Source organism: Mizuhopecten yessoensis, unplaced genomic scaffold (assembly GCF_002113885.1).
Source record: "Mizuhopecten yessoensis strain PY_sf001 unplaced genomic scaffold, ASM211388v2 scaffold2711.2, whole genome shotgun sequence".
Lineage (NCBI taxonomy): Eukaryota > Metazoa > Mollusca > Bivalvia > Pectinida > Pectinidae > Mizuhopecten > Mizuhopecten yessoensis.
In genome coordinates this window covers 429,731-447,953 of record NW_018485984.1, presented here as the reverse complement: position 1 = coordinate 447,953, position 18,223 = coordinate 429,731, and the positions used below count along the sequence as shown (strand labels likewise).

Sequence of the window (18,223 nt, the reverse complement as noted above, 5' to 3'; positions counted from 1 at the left end):
TCCAGATTTTTTAAGTTTTCAACAAATTATATACGAGTATTCATCTGTGCTATGTAATTGGTATCTGCTGTGTTTTATGAATTTGTTTGTTACAACTGAATGTCTATTCCTCATAGATGTTACCAAAATGTTTACATAAAATCACATATTTATCTCTTTTTTGATTTTGTTAGAAAAAAATGGAGAATTAAGATTTAAGAATTAGATAGAATTAAACTGAATCTATTTTCATATTACATTTTTTTTAACAATATAAATTTAATATGGAAATAGATTCAGTCTATTTTTGATGTAATAATTCTATTATTGCGTTGTATATATTGTAACTAATTATCACCATGTGTTTACCATGAATGATTGATATCTGTTTTGTACAATGCTTTCCATGCAAATATTTTATTTTTAAAAATATATAAGGAAGAAATATATATTGTTTTTCACCTTATGTACATTCCCTATAACACGATATTGAAACAGTATTTATCGTTTGAAAACAATAGAGCGATGGTTTTAGCACAGACTTGCTCACACAATAATGAATTGCCCTAATATATCGGAATTACCAGCTATCATATGCTATATAGCCATTATTTTGATTGAGGTTCATGATCCTTAATTTTGTTCTCATGGAAAGGCATATAAAACCCCAGAGAGACCATAAAATCAGCTACCCACGTGTACAAGAAGATATATGGGTGACATATTACCCTATGAAGCCACGCGGGTTCCTAATTCAGAGACTCATAAATTTTCTTGATATAATGGATTTGTAGAAAGGGCTATCACGGGTTTGTTTCACGCCTTTTTAACCGCTTATTGTTGGGTGTAAGTTTCGTGAAGCTGTCTTACAAATATTTAAAAAAAAAAATCAAAAAGCTTATTTTTCTCTTAGGAAAAAAAATATATTTAAAATTCTATTTATGTTCAGTTTTTTCATAATTCACTTTCTTGATGTAAATTATATTCAGAGAAATTCTCTGTGAAAAGTAAGATTATATAAATATGCTCTCTTATTACTGAATTGTATATATTGATATCAGTATCAATTACATTTATGGAATATTTGATACGTATTTCTGTTGCCTTTTCAAATATTTCACAATTATTCCCTCGTTTGTCCTTCATTGTTTCTTTACAAAAAATATTGCGACTGCTTACAGAAAAAAACATAATTTGCCGCATTCAGTTTTTGCCTTTTATTTTGTGAATCAAAGTAGTGTGTTTGACATAAATCGAATAACATCAAGATCCTAACATTTTTTAATAGACATCAATTAAATATAAATCTCTTTCAAATAGAAATTCTATTGAAGGTATTTCGTGTATCTAATAACGATTTTTTTGTTGATATATAGAAGACATTATTTTAAATTTTATTTATTGAAATGAAAATCAACGTTACGCAGTTCTCATTTAAATGATGTATATCTGTTTGAACTGGTCTAGAGATTTGCAAAGTATATACAATGTACAATTATAATAATTCGAGGGAACAAGAAATTTGATATTATTCAGGGTGATCAGGTTCAATTAATCCTTATCTTGATTTATCAAATTTTCAAGTATCTAACGCTATATACAGAGATCTGCTTTAATTCAGGTATGCGAAAACACAACATTAGCTCTTTTTTTTTGTAATTACCTAAAAAGTTCACACATGATAGTGTTGCATCTGATTGCTTTGTGGGTGTTGAATGTTATTTTAATACATTAAAACCACTTACGTTGAAACGTACTGAAAAGTTAAAGCAGAAAATTTCAATATCATTTTATTATCAGAACCGTTCAGTGCACATTCTCATTTCGATTTAAAGTAATTTGGCACACGGGGTTTTCCGTCAAACTTTTCACTTCCTGCAAGAACCCAATCACACGTCTTTTCCCTTTATCGCGTTTGCTTTTCAGCAGCTTTTTTGGCTTTTGGCAAATTATAAAAATGAAACTAATTAGGATGGAAAAGTCTGCTTTCATATTGTTCTCTGTCTCTGATCATCATACACCGATTCATCTTCATTAAAGATGAAACCCCAAATTTGTAAGACAATAAAATGTCACCAATCTGCTAGGGTAGCGGAGATTGGGTTCGGTGTGCGTGTGACATCTCTTCTGTTCCATCCACTTAGCCGGCCGGTCGGGACATCCTATATTTCGTTAGATTTCCAGTCTTCCCGTGTCAAGACAACTCACATGCTAATAATGCCGTTTTTCTGTCTCAACCTGGTTTTCAGCTTTCGTGGTTATAATCTAATTTATCTATTCTTTGCGGAACTCTTTGTTTCTATCGGAGGGATAAATACATTATCGGTTTCAACCATGGGTGTTATCCGTCCGACAGATGCCTGTGTGTTTGTTGTATGATTTATCGTTAGAAAATAACAGATATTAGTCCAGTAAGGCTGGTATTATCTATGCAAACATTAGCAAAACCTAAACACAAGTATTGATCACTATCAGAGAATAACAGTCATAGAAATCTTATATCATTTCTATTGCGCATTCCCGGCAAGCCAATGTGCATTAAAACGGTCGATACTAAGCCTTTTGAGATGATTTTTTCATTCATGCTTGGGTAATCCTCGAAAAGAGTCAATAATTGAAAAAAAACAAGTTAAAACTTCAGTATATAATATTATAGTCAAGAAATAGTTGCAACTAACAATTCATCTAAAACGAAACAGAATTACATTATTTTGTAAAATGAGCACACCTTTCAACAGTGATAAAAGAAATTATGCTCTAACACCTCATTGGAACATTTAAAAATAACTTTAAGGCGATACGAATCTGAAGTGAAAATCCTTTTTGATCATAACTACAGCATTGTTCGAAAAAAACATATTTGTACATTGTTAGTGTAGGAGTATTGTCTCGTGTTAACTATCCAGAGAAACAATAGCATTTTTTTAAAACTATAATAGTAGCAACTGTATATAATGCACTGACTACTATCGAACTCCCTTGTCTTTTTTTTCTGGAGGGTACCAAGGTCACGTGAGCGGTAGCGAGATGACAACGAGATATGGTATTCAGCAGAGCTTGCCAATACGGCGTGGACGGACGTTATGACATATTTGTAAGAGGTGTCATCATCGGCCATATATTTAGCGGTGAAGTGTCGAGAATGTACAGGAATTTACCTATCTTATCGTAGAAAGGATCATATACACGAGGGATACAAGGCCTCGTAATTCCCGCCGTGGCTTCCGACTGTCAAGGTGTTCGCTGACATCTACCGCTAATCTGCAGAAACACATCATATAAAATTTCATCTAAAATCCCCCTCGGGGCTAAATCTTAATAACGGGCAGATTTGATTGGAACATTGAAATAGTGTTCTATCTATCTATCTATCTATCTATCTATTTAATTATGTACCGTTACCAAAACCCTTACAAGAATTTCACATTATAGTTTTATTGATGATTCATCTGTTAACCAATACCTGGATCGAACTCCTCTGTTACTGTAAAAGATTGGGAACTACCTTATTGATGGTGATTTATTTACTTCTCTGTATAACATTGTGATTACGATATGAATTCGCAATTAAACCTTGCCACCCAAAGTCCGCGCACGTGATTCCAATATTAAGCTTGAGGTAGGAATTTATAAACTACTATCTGAAATTGGTTTAAGGTGTTTCGTGTCTGATGTTTGGTACACGATTATAAATGAGAAATGTAAATTTGTATTATCATTAATTTCGCAAAAATCAGTAAATCATATTAACAAACCATTCAATTATAAGATTACAAAATGTATTTTTCACAATCTTCTCTTTAAAATTTAGAGGAAAGATAAATAAATTTAAGATAAACGTTTGCACTCTCATGTCTGTTTTTTCAAATACTTTAACAAATAGCAACAATAACAGTACTTAATGATGTCACATATACGTTAATTTCATAATACACAACGGTAGATACATTTTGCTTCGGGCTGTTTTTTAATTCATGTTCTAACAATTGAATATTTCGATTTAATTTTGCCCTAAAATGGTGTTTCTGTTATACAAGTACACCATTGTTGTTTCACTTTACTACTAAAAACTTATTTGGCCGGTAACATTTTTTAGAGAGAATGAAATTGATGCTTGACCATTCCAGATCTTGTCTTATATACCAGTTTAATGCCTAGATTGATGCAAAAATCTATTTTTGTGGTCATCATTTTGAACTTATTAAATGTATACAGATATGATTTTTAATGCATTTTCTCAAAATTTGACGATAAAAAATAGAGTATCGAGACAAGTCAATATATGTTTCATGTAACGTATTTGATGAATCTAATTTATAAAGCTAATGTCAACCCATTATAGTTCTGGTGAAAAAAAAGCCTTATTATTACCGGGATGTTTTGCAATTCTTGAGATAACAATAATGGTCACCCAACAGCAAGACCCGATAACAAACGTTATGACATTGATTTCACTATCCTATCATTAGTATTCCTTTCCTCGGTAGTAACATGGCAGCCTCCCCTACTTATGGAGATAACACATAACAGACGAATCGTTTCGCTACCCGAGAGTATTTGCTATATATGAGGATGCTCTGATATACCTTCCTGCTAACCAGTACACTAATTAGCCATATTGGTAGCCTGGAGTGTTTCACAATACACTTAAGATAAGGTATGGTATCCATAATGTCATTTTTTGGCCCTTAGCGATTTTGTTATAACATTGTTGAGACACTGTGCCAAAATGTGTAAAAAAAAATACATCTACAAAAAAAATATGCAGTTATTTTAAATAAAGCCTTTATTTGCACTTCCTTCATATGTATCAAATACAGACTTGTGTTTTAGGAATCATTTTGGATATATTAATGAGCTGTACTTGAGTCCATATAATGAAACACTGAAACTCAATATATCAAATTATCAATTTCAATATCAGTTTCTGTTGACATCAGTTGCCATTTGTATCGTTCAAACCCAAAGTGCACATTTTACTATAGCTGCAGACCTCTTCGCAAAATGATTGTATTTTGTCTGATATGATTTGATAATAGTCTTGTACCATGGTAACCGTTTGTTATATAGTTATGTCAAGTTATGTCCTGACGGGTGCCACGTGTGGTTCAGGAAATGCTTACCTCCTCATGGCACCTTGTTGAATGTATTATACCCTTTTTTGGTCGTACTATTCCTAAACTACAATGTGATAAGTAAGACCAAACTTTAGAAATCAAAATTTGACGTTTCTACTTAAACAGTATTGACATACTACTCCTATTCCTGTCCTTAGTGTCCACAAGACAAATATGTATAGCAATATGTTTACGTTATACGCTGGTTATGACAAATCTTTTGTTTAAAGTCAGTATGCTGAATAGGATAACGGACTTGTATATTCAATCATTGGTATCATATATGATAACGGTCCATTGCCGTGCTCTTCTATAATGAACAGGCAGTCGTAATTGCATTGATCGAAGCAATAACGGATATACGATATTAGCTGTTCAATGTTGATTTCCTATTCACTGGTTCGATGGCAATGCATCAAGAATACTGCGTTGGTGAATCTAGTTTGTTGTTATTTTTCTAGTAACTTCAATTTGAACTTCGTTGTGTGATTAATCAGTCGTGTATCAAAGAAAAATTAATTGGCACCTTTTAAGGTCGTTGATAAGAACTGGCGCGAGTGTGTTGTAAAAAAATACCTTTGAAATTATCGCACTCATCTGCAATGTCGCCATATTGAAATGTATGACGTAATATATGTAATACACGGGGTATGTCGCCTTATTATTTCTGTATTTAATTTGATATTTGCGCTGATATACACGCAGATCTGATTTCAACGATCATTTATGAGGTCATCGATATTGCACTGGCATAGATTTTATAAGGAAATTGAAAATCCGTAATCGCTTTATATTAATCAAGGTACCATGTCGATTTTACTGCTATTTTTCGTATACAGCTTATACCGAAATGATAACGTGAAACAACAATCCTCATATAATGCAATATTGACGAATATATGTATTATTTTGGGGAAATCGTACAGAGAACGCAACGATTAGATATTAGACAAACATAAGAAGTGTTTCACCTATATAGCCAATTCAATTTTGACAGATATCGGCTTTATTCATATTACTGTATAAGCTTAAAACTATGCCGGTACTGATTGGGAAACTTTTTAGAAGGAAGAGTTATGTGTTTCACCAAAAAAATATTCTTAGAACAGGAAACTATATCTCTCGTAACTTTGATAGTATGTTGGCGTTCAAGAACACTTCTCTTGTGGCCACTGCGATTCTTGCTGATTAGCTGTTGCTACTTTTTGGACGTGTCAAGCTTCATAAAATCATCGCAAATATCGTTTCCAGGCTGTCACAGCCAATCAGTATAGCGGATAGGTGATACCTTACACATGCAATCCAGTAGCAACACATGAATGGAAACATAAATTGGTTAAAAATGGGGAATTTACTGACCTTACGGTTGAGTTCAACTTCCTAATGGGAATATAGAAAAATAATCATCATAACTGTTTCTTTATGAAACTAAAACCGGAAGTTTGTTTTTAAAACTTTTAAGACCTGTTCGATGGTAGCACGATATCGTCTGATGTGTGGTTATTAAGATTTCTGTCGGAAACGTATGCGCTTTGCTAGTCTCCGATATCATGCTATTATAAAATTGGAATGTTTTAACAGTTGTATATTTCATACTGCCAATGCATAAACTATCGCTATGACAATCTCAGCAGATTTTTTGTGTGCTTCTAAAGTGGATTCAAGCAGTTAATCCCTAAGCATTATAGTATATTTTTTTTCAAAGCACTATAAATGCATCGATGCAATTTTGCTAGCTAGCATCATGACTATTGACAATTAACATTGCGCAATGCAAAGACGCTATGACGCTCTACCTCTATACTGTCTTATTCCATACGGATCCTGGTAACTGCCCCTCCCCCTGTCTTATTCCATACGGATATTGGTAACTGCACCCCTTGCATGTTTGTACCTCATTGTTATTTTTTATTCGGGATATTGTTTTTTTTTTATGTAGGTTGATGTTTTATTTTTGGTTCCATGTCAGTTCATATTTATTTATCGATATTTCCCCCGGTTATATAAGTTGTATTCTCATACATTCACATGCATCCTCTTACAGTGCAGCATGTGTTGAGATGGTATGGGAAACAGATATACTGCAGTCAAAAACGAGCTATTGTTTATAGTACCATAGATAATAGTCATTCGTTGCATCTCGGCGTTGAGAGGCTGTCTTTTTCATTAGCCTTCTTGCTTTTCTGTGATAACACCACGCTATCATCCTACATCTGTTTTGTAACGCAAATATCCTTTGTATCACTCGTACATCCCGTTGGACTGGTCTTCTAATCGTGTAAACATTTGCCTTTATAAGAATCGGGGAACATAGACCTAGATGTGATTGAAGTGTTGCTGAGTATTTGACGTACTTTCATCTGTGTGGTTGCGGTGGCCATGGTTTATGAAGAGTTGCCGGCTATCCCACATCCATTTCAACAGTATCAAAGGGGCCCCCTGCCGCACTGTATACTCTTTTTAAACCGAAATATGTCATTTGTGGCGTATTCCATTACACATAGGGAAACTAAGCCAGGTTCCCGCGCTGTCAATTAAAGACACGGGCAGATGCAATACTGCTCACAGGTTATTTGGCACTGCCTGGGATCGGTTGAAAGTAGCATAGCTTACGCTGTCAATGTCTTAAAACAACAACGTATACAGGTTTTAAAGTAGAACGTATCTAATCGAACACATAATTGGATATTTAAACTTTTTCTCTGAAAGTGAAACTTAATATCTGTTAAAGGTATCGAGTCGTTTCTTATTTTTTGATCAAAATCAAATTGCTTAATATACTATGTCATGGGTGGTATACATCGGTCGAAATACAGCGAGGGTCAAGCCTGCTAATTATATAATCATAACTTATTTTTATGAATGTTTATATCAAATCACATATATCAATTGGAGATGAGAGGAAACAATACACTTTTGATTAAAAGTGTACTTTCATGTAAAGTGTTTATAGTACGGTGCTACAAAGGAAGACTTTGAACAAGCAAGATATCCAGACCAGATGATCTGCTAATTGTTCAGAGCAAAGACAAACAATGGTATCAGCATCTGTTTTGTAGAATGCTAATCTTCAATAGCTGGACAGTTATTGTTTGCATTTGTTGTAATAAGTTCCTCGTCCATCATGGCAACGCGTCTATCCTCTGTCACCGGCGGATTGTAGCTTCACAGATAATCGGGGATGCAGACTCTGCAGAGGGTGGCCACGGGTCACTCAATTATCCTTAGGGTGATCTTACATTTTAGGGGTAAAAAAGTTAACAAAATAAAGACTTATAGGCAAGAGGAAGCTCATCCATCTGCATTTTCATTAACAAAGTAAACAGCAGAATCGAAGTCTGCAAATATACCCGGTAGACAATTGAAGGTAAAAAGCTTGATATCGGATACTACAATATGTCATATTATAAAGTTTGGAGTGATTGATTATTCATTAGGTGTACACTTCTGTGCAATTTATTCAAATTGGTTTCACTACCTTCAATAGTGTACTTTTGTCACACATATTAACCATAGTACCTTGATTATAGTCCAATTCAGCTTTTTAACAATAGTATGCGTACATGCCAACGTAAGCTTACGCTTGATTTGTTGCGAAGTTGTCATGATTTCTATTCTTAACATTGCAGCATGATTATGCCAATTGCTAGCCGATTAGTTTGTAATGCAAATTGCGTTGTCTTCATGCTTAACTAAGTAGATGATTGGACGAAAATCCTAATCCTATGTCCCACAATTGAAATAAATATTACAGTCTATACAATTGTACCTTTGTTTTCAAGTGTGCGTACTGTCCACAAAAGCCTTTTACTGTCGCATTTCGTTCAGGTGAAAGTGTATAACATTAGCATATGAAATACTATCTAAATATATGGCAACAATTTGCTGTAGCCAAATGGACTGGACATGAACAGCAGATATTTTCAGAACTCTAATTGCAAAAGGCAAAACAATTTCCTGTCCCTACAAAACTCGACAATCTCTGTTACATTAGGGCGTCACGGCGGCAAATAATGGGATTAATGGTCCTGATGAGAATCCCTCAGGATAATACAGAATTATGCCCAGTTTGCTAACTGCTGAATTAAACGATACATGCTGCAACCAGTGAAATGGTATTTATGTTATTGATATATTGGTTTGTTTAAATAACTGTGTGAAGTGCTAGGACCTTTTGTTTCCATTTCCTTATTACGATATATATTTGCATAATCGATACATCTTAACCCCAGGGGATAATACTAATAGTGCGTAATACGTTTATTCAAATATGGTTTGTTGTGTAGAAAAACATTGTTTGGTTCTTTAAATTCATGAATCCGTCATACTGTGTCACGTGTCCTCCCTACGCAAGGTCACAATGAGGTTACTTTTTTCCCACTGGTGTGTTTAATCATAATTTACTTTTAGTAATTTATCAAAAAAGTAACAATTATGACAGTTTTTTAAAACAATACAAACGCAGGTTATGTGTTTATGAACCATATTGATTGACCAATCTATGTTGACATGACCAATGAGTCTTATAGTCATACTTTTTGAAATACCTATTGATATGGCAAGGGAAAGTTCGTGCAAAATAATGTTTGACATTTTAATTAATGAAGGCTGCGACATGTGGTGCGGGGCAGTCTTGTATTTCCGGACTCGCCTCCATGTTGTGTGTATGTATGTTCATGATGTTTTCTCTGTTGTTTTTGTTCTTAATCCTGTCTTTTTGAGTACGCGTTATGTAAAAAACATCAGATTCACTAATCTATGTATTCAATCTGTCTGTACTCTTTACATTTCTGATTTTCTGGTTAGTACACAAATACTTTAAGTCAATGAAAAAACCCAATGCCAGTGTGTCTTCACTGTTTAACAGCAGAACCTCGATTATGAGTCAATATTCGCATGACTGATCTAATGTATATTGATGTTATGAATAAAGACGAAGTATGACTGGTTTCCTTTCCTGTTTTGACACCATTTTTGTTGGTCAAGTAATGTTCTTTATCTAGGGATATGTTTATTTTACATACCTTTCATATAGCTTTTTTATGTAACGCGATTCGTTACAGGCATGGATTTTACTGTGTCAGTTTGATGGGTTTTAATTGCAAAACGCTTTTAATCAGCTGCCCATCACACTGCTTGAAACAACACATTCATACACACTTTTGACATCTAACACATGACATGGCAATTTAAGAACAGGAATTTGTTTGATGAAACAACCATGCGAAATATGTTTTCTCTAGTTAACGTGACATCTAATACGTATATATGTTTATAAAGCCGAGTCAATCTTGACGGTGACTGGAGACGCATTCACAAAACAACTTGTTTTCAAAAGGAGCAGGTTTCATTGAAATTTCAATTTTGTGGAAAATGTTTCGACTAAACGGAAATGAAACATGCTTTCAGTAAACCAAAAACTGATACATCAAAGTAGTTCAAACGAACAAATCAACATAACTCAACCATGTTGCAAAAATCCAATTTTCTCAAAAGTAAATTGGGCATAATTTTGAACATTAAAAAATTCATTTTAGGCAGTCTGCGGTCCGCCTACCGAGAAACGTTTTCATTAATTCTTATTTTAACGATTTTATCCTTCTTTATAACGGGCTTACATGTTCTATCGGGCCTCCAGGGCGATCAAAAAGCGTCTATATATAATGTCAACCGCTCAATATAATTTTTGTCCACATGATGGTTCTTCTATGTAAGAAGAGCAAGACAGGCGAATAATTCGATTAGTTATTTCCCACCAGTTAGGAGATAGCCTTGTTATACACTTGATGGATATATTCAGATGATAGAATGACGGGCGTTTTGTAGAAATGTCAAATACGGTGTTATAGTTCGCACGATTTGAATTCATAATCTAGAGCTTTGATCATGACTATGTCCTCTGCGCGGCTACTCGCCTTTGAAGGAGTTAAAGTGGAATTATTTTTCTGCGCGGATTACTATTTACTGTTACAGCCCGCGTAATAATCTATCGTTCAATTTATCATGTATCAATCTAGACAGAAGCTGTCATGGCTGATGTGTGATAAATCCTGACATTTACAACCTCAAGACAGTTTCACGTCATCTAGTGGCTACCGAAACATCTAAAACAGCCCCCGAATTAGGGTCCAGTTAGTCGCCTGCTACCTCGGACCCGCACTGTCTTCGGTTTTAATTCAATTGTTCCAATTTCAATTAACTTAGATAACATGTAATGCTTGATTGCAAAAGTTATCGAATTTCTGAAGGGAAGTGCTGATTGAGCTGCTCCATGTTGCACGGAATAGAGATAAGTGTGGAAAACGTCAGTATAGAACTTCATAAACACCATGCATGTAAAAAAAACGCTGATATAAACATAAACGACTTTCTTAAAAGATTTAATTGAGTCGAAATAACAAAGATACCATATCAGCTATAATGATATGGTTTCCTAATTCTTGTCTTCGTACTTTTTTTCCGCTAGAACATGTGTGGACTTCACATGTAACCGCGTAGGTTCCGTCACGGTTTTTTTGTTTCTGTTATTTGTTTTTGCAACACTAATATTGTTTAAAAAATAGATGGGATGGGGTTTTTGATGTTAAAAAAAAGTAATTACATGTCTTTTCTTATGTGATGAACGCATCTTCTATGGTCTTCCATATTTAAAAGTGGGCTACATATAAATTTAACTTTTAATATAAATGAAAACAAAATTAAATGCTGTATCTACTTTTCTGTGTGCTGTTAATGATATCTTAAATGTAAAATATTGATTTTGATATTGTTAACTTGTTGGGTGTAGTACATGCATGTTAAAACTTATGTAAATTTTATTGACTTTAATTTATTTCACTTTGATGTGGATTGGTTTCATTTGAAATATAATGAGTATGCGGCTACGTCACATAGAATTGAATAGAATTAAAATCATTCAGCTCAACAACAAAGCGACTAAAATATCAAAGAATTAAATAGAAATTCCTAAGTCGTCCCTTTAACTTTTAACAAATTCATCTTTTTTTACACCATGATCAGTCTATGACAAAATCCTATATAAGCAATGGTATATTAAGTGTGTATTAGATATATACACATATTAATCTATATATATATATATTAATTAGTCAATCATAAAGTAACCAAGCAATACCTTCATTGTTTGTGATTACTTTAATTAAGTGTCGGGGGTATTATTCCACGCCTGGTCCGGTGGTGCTTGGGTACAGATTATCATTGAAGGCGGATGAAATAATTAACGATAACCTCAAAATACGCTGCAAATTACGATTTGATTTTCCGACTTTATGAAACTAAATCCCCTTACACAAGTTTGGCTGCCTGTGAATAGCGCGGTGAAGTTTTGATCTCCGAATCCATTGAATTGGAACACCAATGCAAAAGTTTGATGAAAGCAACAGTAAATTTTCCAAAGTGTCCTTACGCAAGTCAGACAGACTGCGAGGGTGAGCGGTATAAAAGCTATTGTATACGACCAAAATATTTGTCAGGTCCGAGGTTATTTATGCGAAATTTATTACCAGGATACAAAATTGATGCATTTTTCATCACGGCTTAATTCAGAATAATCGGCAGTGGATTGTATTCCTCAGTTGTATTTGGTTTCTCTCTTTTCAGGTTGAATTTCTATTCTCCCGAGTATAGAAGCTGACAGGTGATTGGTGCATAATTAGTCACATGACCCATCGACAGGTCGTCTGCTGTTCCGGCGATGATTTGAACCCTCATAATATGTCGTATGGATTGGAGAATGAATTAACTAGCAGAGATAGAGACATGCACAAAACAGCAGCATACTACAACCACGCGCCGCCATACCAGGCGTATTTTCCTGTCGAAAATGGATACCCTTCCTTTGACGCACCGTATGGGCATCCGAGCCCTTCTCCACCTGGTGGAGACTTCTATCCGTGTTCTCTTCAGAGTTCCCATAATCCTTCACATGGATCCGAATATATTCCCACCCAGGCACATTATCCGGGTAACGAACCGTACCCTAACGGCCACAGCCTACCGACTGTCTCCTGTCCCCCCGGGGCACCAAACACCGAGTCAGCAATTCCTCGAAAACAAAGTGAGATTTATCCATGGATGAAGGATTCTAGACAAAATTCAAAACAACGTCAACAACAGCAAAATCAGCAGAATCAGCCACAACAACAGAATCCACAACAACAACAACAGCAACAACCAGCAACACAGTCTTCACAACAATCTCAGACAACTCCGCCCCAGCAACAACAGCAACAACAGTCACAAGCTCAATCTCAGTCACAGTTATCAGGTGAGAACCTTATTTCATTTTTTTTTGTAATCCACGTTGACAGCTCACCTATAAGTTTGTCTACGTTGATTTTGAATCTAAATGTGTTCTAGTGTGCTGTGCCTGTATATGCTGGCGGTGTTGATGTACGGCATATAAATACCTAACTAATTAAGCTAATTAACCAAACAGACGCACGTGCAAACTAGTTCTACAATATTTTCACAAATTATGAATTCTCTCAGTTATGTATTTTCCTTTTAGATCAACATAATCAGATGTAAAACCTATTTAGCTTTTATCATATATTTATAAATACATATAATATCAAAATTACATTAGATGTAACGTACTTCCTCGATATGTCTGAGAGCAGAAACGTTATTTGACGAATTTTCAGTACGAGGTGCTGCAATAATTTGTACAATAGTATAGATAATCATAATTAAATAATGTTCTATTCCCATTTCCCATTAAAACCGTTCCCTTGTTTAAAATCCTAACATTTACCAAATTTTGTTCAAATATAAAACCTTATGAGAGAAATATATCAGTATAAAAGAAATATACACCGTTTAAAACGTTCACTCTTATCCATGATGACCGAGTAATCTCCGTAAACGAAGCAGAAGTGAGGAAGTGTAGGGGATGTCGGACCAGGCTAGGCGATGTTGATAGATGACCCTTCCGACGTTTTGTGGCAATAAACTTGGACTATTAACACGGCAATGAAGTGTACAGTTTAAACCTGTCCGACACGAGATTTACAGGGTGAGGGAGAGTGATGGATTAAAACTGTGATATATAGACACTGTGGTTGGCATGAGAATCGGTGGCTGCCATGGAAATGCTCATCTCAGTGGTAACTTAGAATTGCACAATATACACTTAAAACATTGCGCTATGAGAAGCTTATCACGAAAGTGTTAGTTTTATGATAAAAATACTCTTCTAATAATATCAATAATTCATATTTTTATATAGTGTGATATGTGGATATATATGTACTATTGTGTAATAGTTTTTATAAATTATATATGTCTATCAATATAATTATGTCACACAGTACGTGATACATTTGGAGAGTTTAAATCAGAAAAATACAAAATCACTTAACAAATCACAATGCCATCATAATGTTTTGGTTTGTCAGCAAAACGATCAACAATACCTAGCATCGTAAAGTGCAATGTCAAAATTGTAATGTAATTATGCTATTGTTATATAAGGTAAAATTAAGTCATAGTAATATTTTTAACAGCATTTTATTAAACAATTGGTAGAACAAATATAAATAAAGTATATGCAAAAGGATTTGGCTTAGAGCTTATGTTAAACCAGATTTATGGTTTTAATAATGCACAATGTATAAATATTAATATAAATGTTTAAATTCCCTGATTTGGTATCACTATTTTTGTTTGCAAATATATGTGCAACATATTTCTACATATCAATCATCTAATTGGCACATTAATTAAATGGATATAAATGTAATAGTGTTGATTACACAGATGTCTTTACTAATTAATAGGTCGTTTAAAATTGAACTTACAGCAGTAAGAAAGTACATATGACATGGATGTCGATAACAAATTAATTATAATCAATCTTGATAAAACAAGTTTAAACGTTATGTGGATATTATTCAAGTAGCGTAATGCATTTGTGAATCTGTCATTAACTTTTTTATTAATATAATGTCATATATGGAGGTTTATTTTGCTCGATGAATAGTTATAGAATTATCTGTGTATTGTACATTAACGAAATAAATTAACAGGTTGTTTAGCCCATATTTTATAGTTGTGATAGGTAAACAAAGTAAATAGTTAACGAATGGATACACAAACAAGCTTACACCTATGAATACACAGAAAATATCAGAGGTTTGCTTTTACCTCCGCAAACATTCATTTTATAGCTGATAATGCATCCAGGCGTTGATTAATGAATATGAATAAATCTCTACATTCACAAAAAAATTAACCATTCCTTGAGTAATTTAACAGTACTACTATACCGTATTTGTGATTATGGTTTTGGTGTATTTTTTTCCCCCGATATCTTAATTATCCTTTTTTCAGTTACTTTTCTATTTTCATTTATTTTGCTTTTATATATTACGCTGGTTAAGATTATAAAGGCATTGGTTGTTCTTTTGAATTCGTAGCCAATACGAGGTCACTGTTGTCTAAGGTAAATTTATGTAAACATTTTTTGGATCACATGATAATTCCACAAACGCAGGTTATATTTTTCAATTTGGCTTAGACATCAACATGCAAAGTTATGCAAGATTATTAAGGATTCAAACATAAGCAACATTTGTCAATTGTTTAAGTCTTTATTTTGATAACTTAATGATAGAAATAGATATAATGGTAAATACCTTGTAATTTCTTATTAGGCTTTGTTTAAAATAAGTTAAATTATTTAAAACGTTAATGTTCTGAGAATATTTAAAAATCTTTTGAACCTTTTTGCGCTTAAGTAACTTATGGCGGTTTATAACACTTAATATTAAATAAGATATTATACTAATTTCAATGAATTGTGCATCTATACTGTAGGTTTGATATTGATGAAAGATTTATCATATTGATAATTACTCATCAACTTATTTTCATCAAATTCGTCATGTTTTTTTTCTTTTCTAACTCATTATTACTATCTCAAAAGCAGGAGAAATACACAATTTGTATCGGTATTATTCTGTTTATTAATTGTGTTCATTCAGGTATAACGACAGATTGACCACTTTGCCATTTCTAGTTGATTAAATCGATATGCCCAAACGTGTCAGGAAGCTACCATTAAAGGCTATTTAAATTGAAATCTTTCTGAACATCAAGCATTCCTATGGATCGTCACAAAAATGCAAATTTATGTATATATATATATATTAAGAAATCAGACTTTATCAATACAATTTAAAATTGTAAATGACTACTTATTTTTTCATGTTGAATCATGGCTTTATCTCAATAAATCCCTTTGATAAGAAACTTCATTTTTTATTAAGTATGTCCTCATCGGAGGGGCAACTGTTTTCTATATTTTATTACTCAGATATATGATAACAGTTGATTATCAATTACCACTCATATTGTGTTAAATATATATATAATGTTACCTATACAAATTTAATCCAGATATTTTTGACTTTGTTTTATGTAGTATATGTAAATGAATATATTTATAACATGAATGATATTCAGACCATTTTTGTTTGCAATATACAGTTTTTCATAGTAAGGTTACTGCTACCAACTCGATAAAATATTAACTACTAATAAAATATAAACTACTAATCAAATTAATATATGCCTTAAGTCAAACTGTCTGGCATTGATTTGAGGGATCGGCTTTTTTGGGATATATCTTTAACTGAAATATTTATACGGATAAATCATACCCAGATATATAAACAAAAAACATCAAAATCAAACAACGTTCTGGAGATCTATCAAAGGATTGTGGAAAACACATCAACGAAAGTTATTTTATTCATCAAAACGGTTGATGCTCGGCTTATATATAAAACAGTTTTTCGTACAAAAAAATATCTCTTTGAGAATAACTTGAAACATGATTTCATTTCAGAACCAACCAAAAGAGCCCGGACCGCCTACACAAGCGCCCAGCTGGTGGAACTGGAAAAGGAATTTCACTTTAACAGATATCTATGTCGACCAAGACGGATAGAAATGGCAGCCCTTCTGAATCTTACAGAACGACAAATCAAGATCTGGTTTCAGAACAGGAGAATGAAATTTAAAAAGGAACAGCGGCATAAATCGTCTGATAAATGCGGACGACTGGACGGTGGTAATATGTCCGGAACGGACAGTGATAGTCAAGGATCTCTGTCGGGAGGGCCGGACGGCCTGGGCAGTGATTGTGGTGGTAAACTTAGTCCGGACAGTCTAAATCACGGAAACGTGAACGGGCACGGAATCCAGTCAGGAATGGGATTATCTATTCACCAAGGAATGCCCCAACAACATTCGCCGCAGCTGCCCAGTCCTCAACCTCATCCCCACCCCAATCAGACTAATATTGGAGTAACGTCATACCCAGGTGAAAATATCATGAATCCATATCAACAGTATCAGCAGAAGCAGAGTCCCAATTCTCCATTAATGAAACCATCAATGTCCCCGAACTCCCATCATCAGAACGGCCCAAATATGAACATGCAAAATATGGGTCAACCTCATCAGCAGCAGCCTCCTCAACACCACCAACATCAGCAACATATGACGTCACACCAACAGTACCTACACGTGAGCCAGTCCGGCCAAGGTTATCACTCCGGTCACTATATGAATAACATATACCCGGATGTAAACTCCATGGAGGACACTGACCCTGGGGTCAACATGGGAGTTAACTCTATATACCCGTCCAGCATGCCTTGTGCGGTCAGTAGCGTCAATAACTGTTACTCTCAGGGCTACGACTACGTGCCAAAACTGACTCACCTGTAATTGGAACGCCATCACGGTATTTTTATAAGAATAAAATAAGTATTGATACAATTACAATATCATGTATTCAGATAGTGTGTATATCATAACATTTCAGGATAAAATAAATTGATCAATAATATTTCATTCTGTTGAATTCAGAATATTTTGAAAAGCCATAGCCTGAAAAACAGAAAAAAAATCAATTTATGTATGCAAATTAGAGCAGTTTAATATGTATTTTAGTATTACTGTTTTTATTGTATCGATACGTTTTACTTCTGTGGTACTCTGCTGGTAATATATCTCACCTATGAAGGTTTTTTGAAGTTAATAATTTCATAAGCTAAAAATACTAGATAGTTCAACCTTGTTTAACGAGAACAATT

At 33.9% G+C, this 18,223-nt stretch overlaps 1 protein-coding gene across 2 annotated transcripts in view; it reads left to right on the top strand.

Annotated features, from left to right (window-relative positions):
- The window catches only part of LOC110445065 (homeobox protein Hox-B3-like), a 67,148-nt gene extending 49,142 nt beyond the window's left edge, over positions 1 to 18,006 (top strand). For both annotated transcript variants that reach the window (XM_021489422.1, XM_021489423.1), the window contains 2 exons: positions 12,717 to 13,383; positions 16,969 to 18,006. In XM_021489422.1, the coding sequence (XP_021345097.1) occupies positions 12,777 to 13,383; positions 16,969 to 17,855 (1,494 nt within the window). In that variant the 5' untranslated portion in view covers positions 12,717 to 12,776 and the 3' untranslated portion in view covers positions 17,856 to 18,006. The remainder of the gene's footprint in view (positions 1 to 12,716; positions 13,384 to 16,968) is intronic.
- The last annotated feature ends 217 nt before the right edge of the window (positions 18,007 to 18,223 follow it).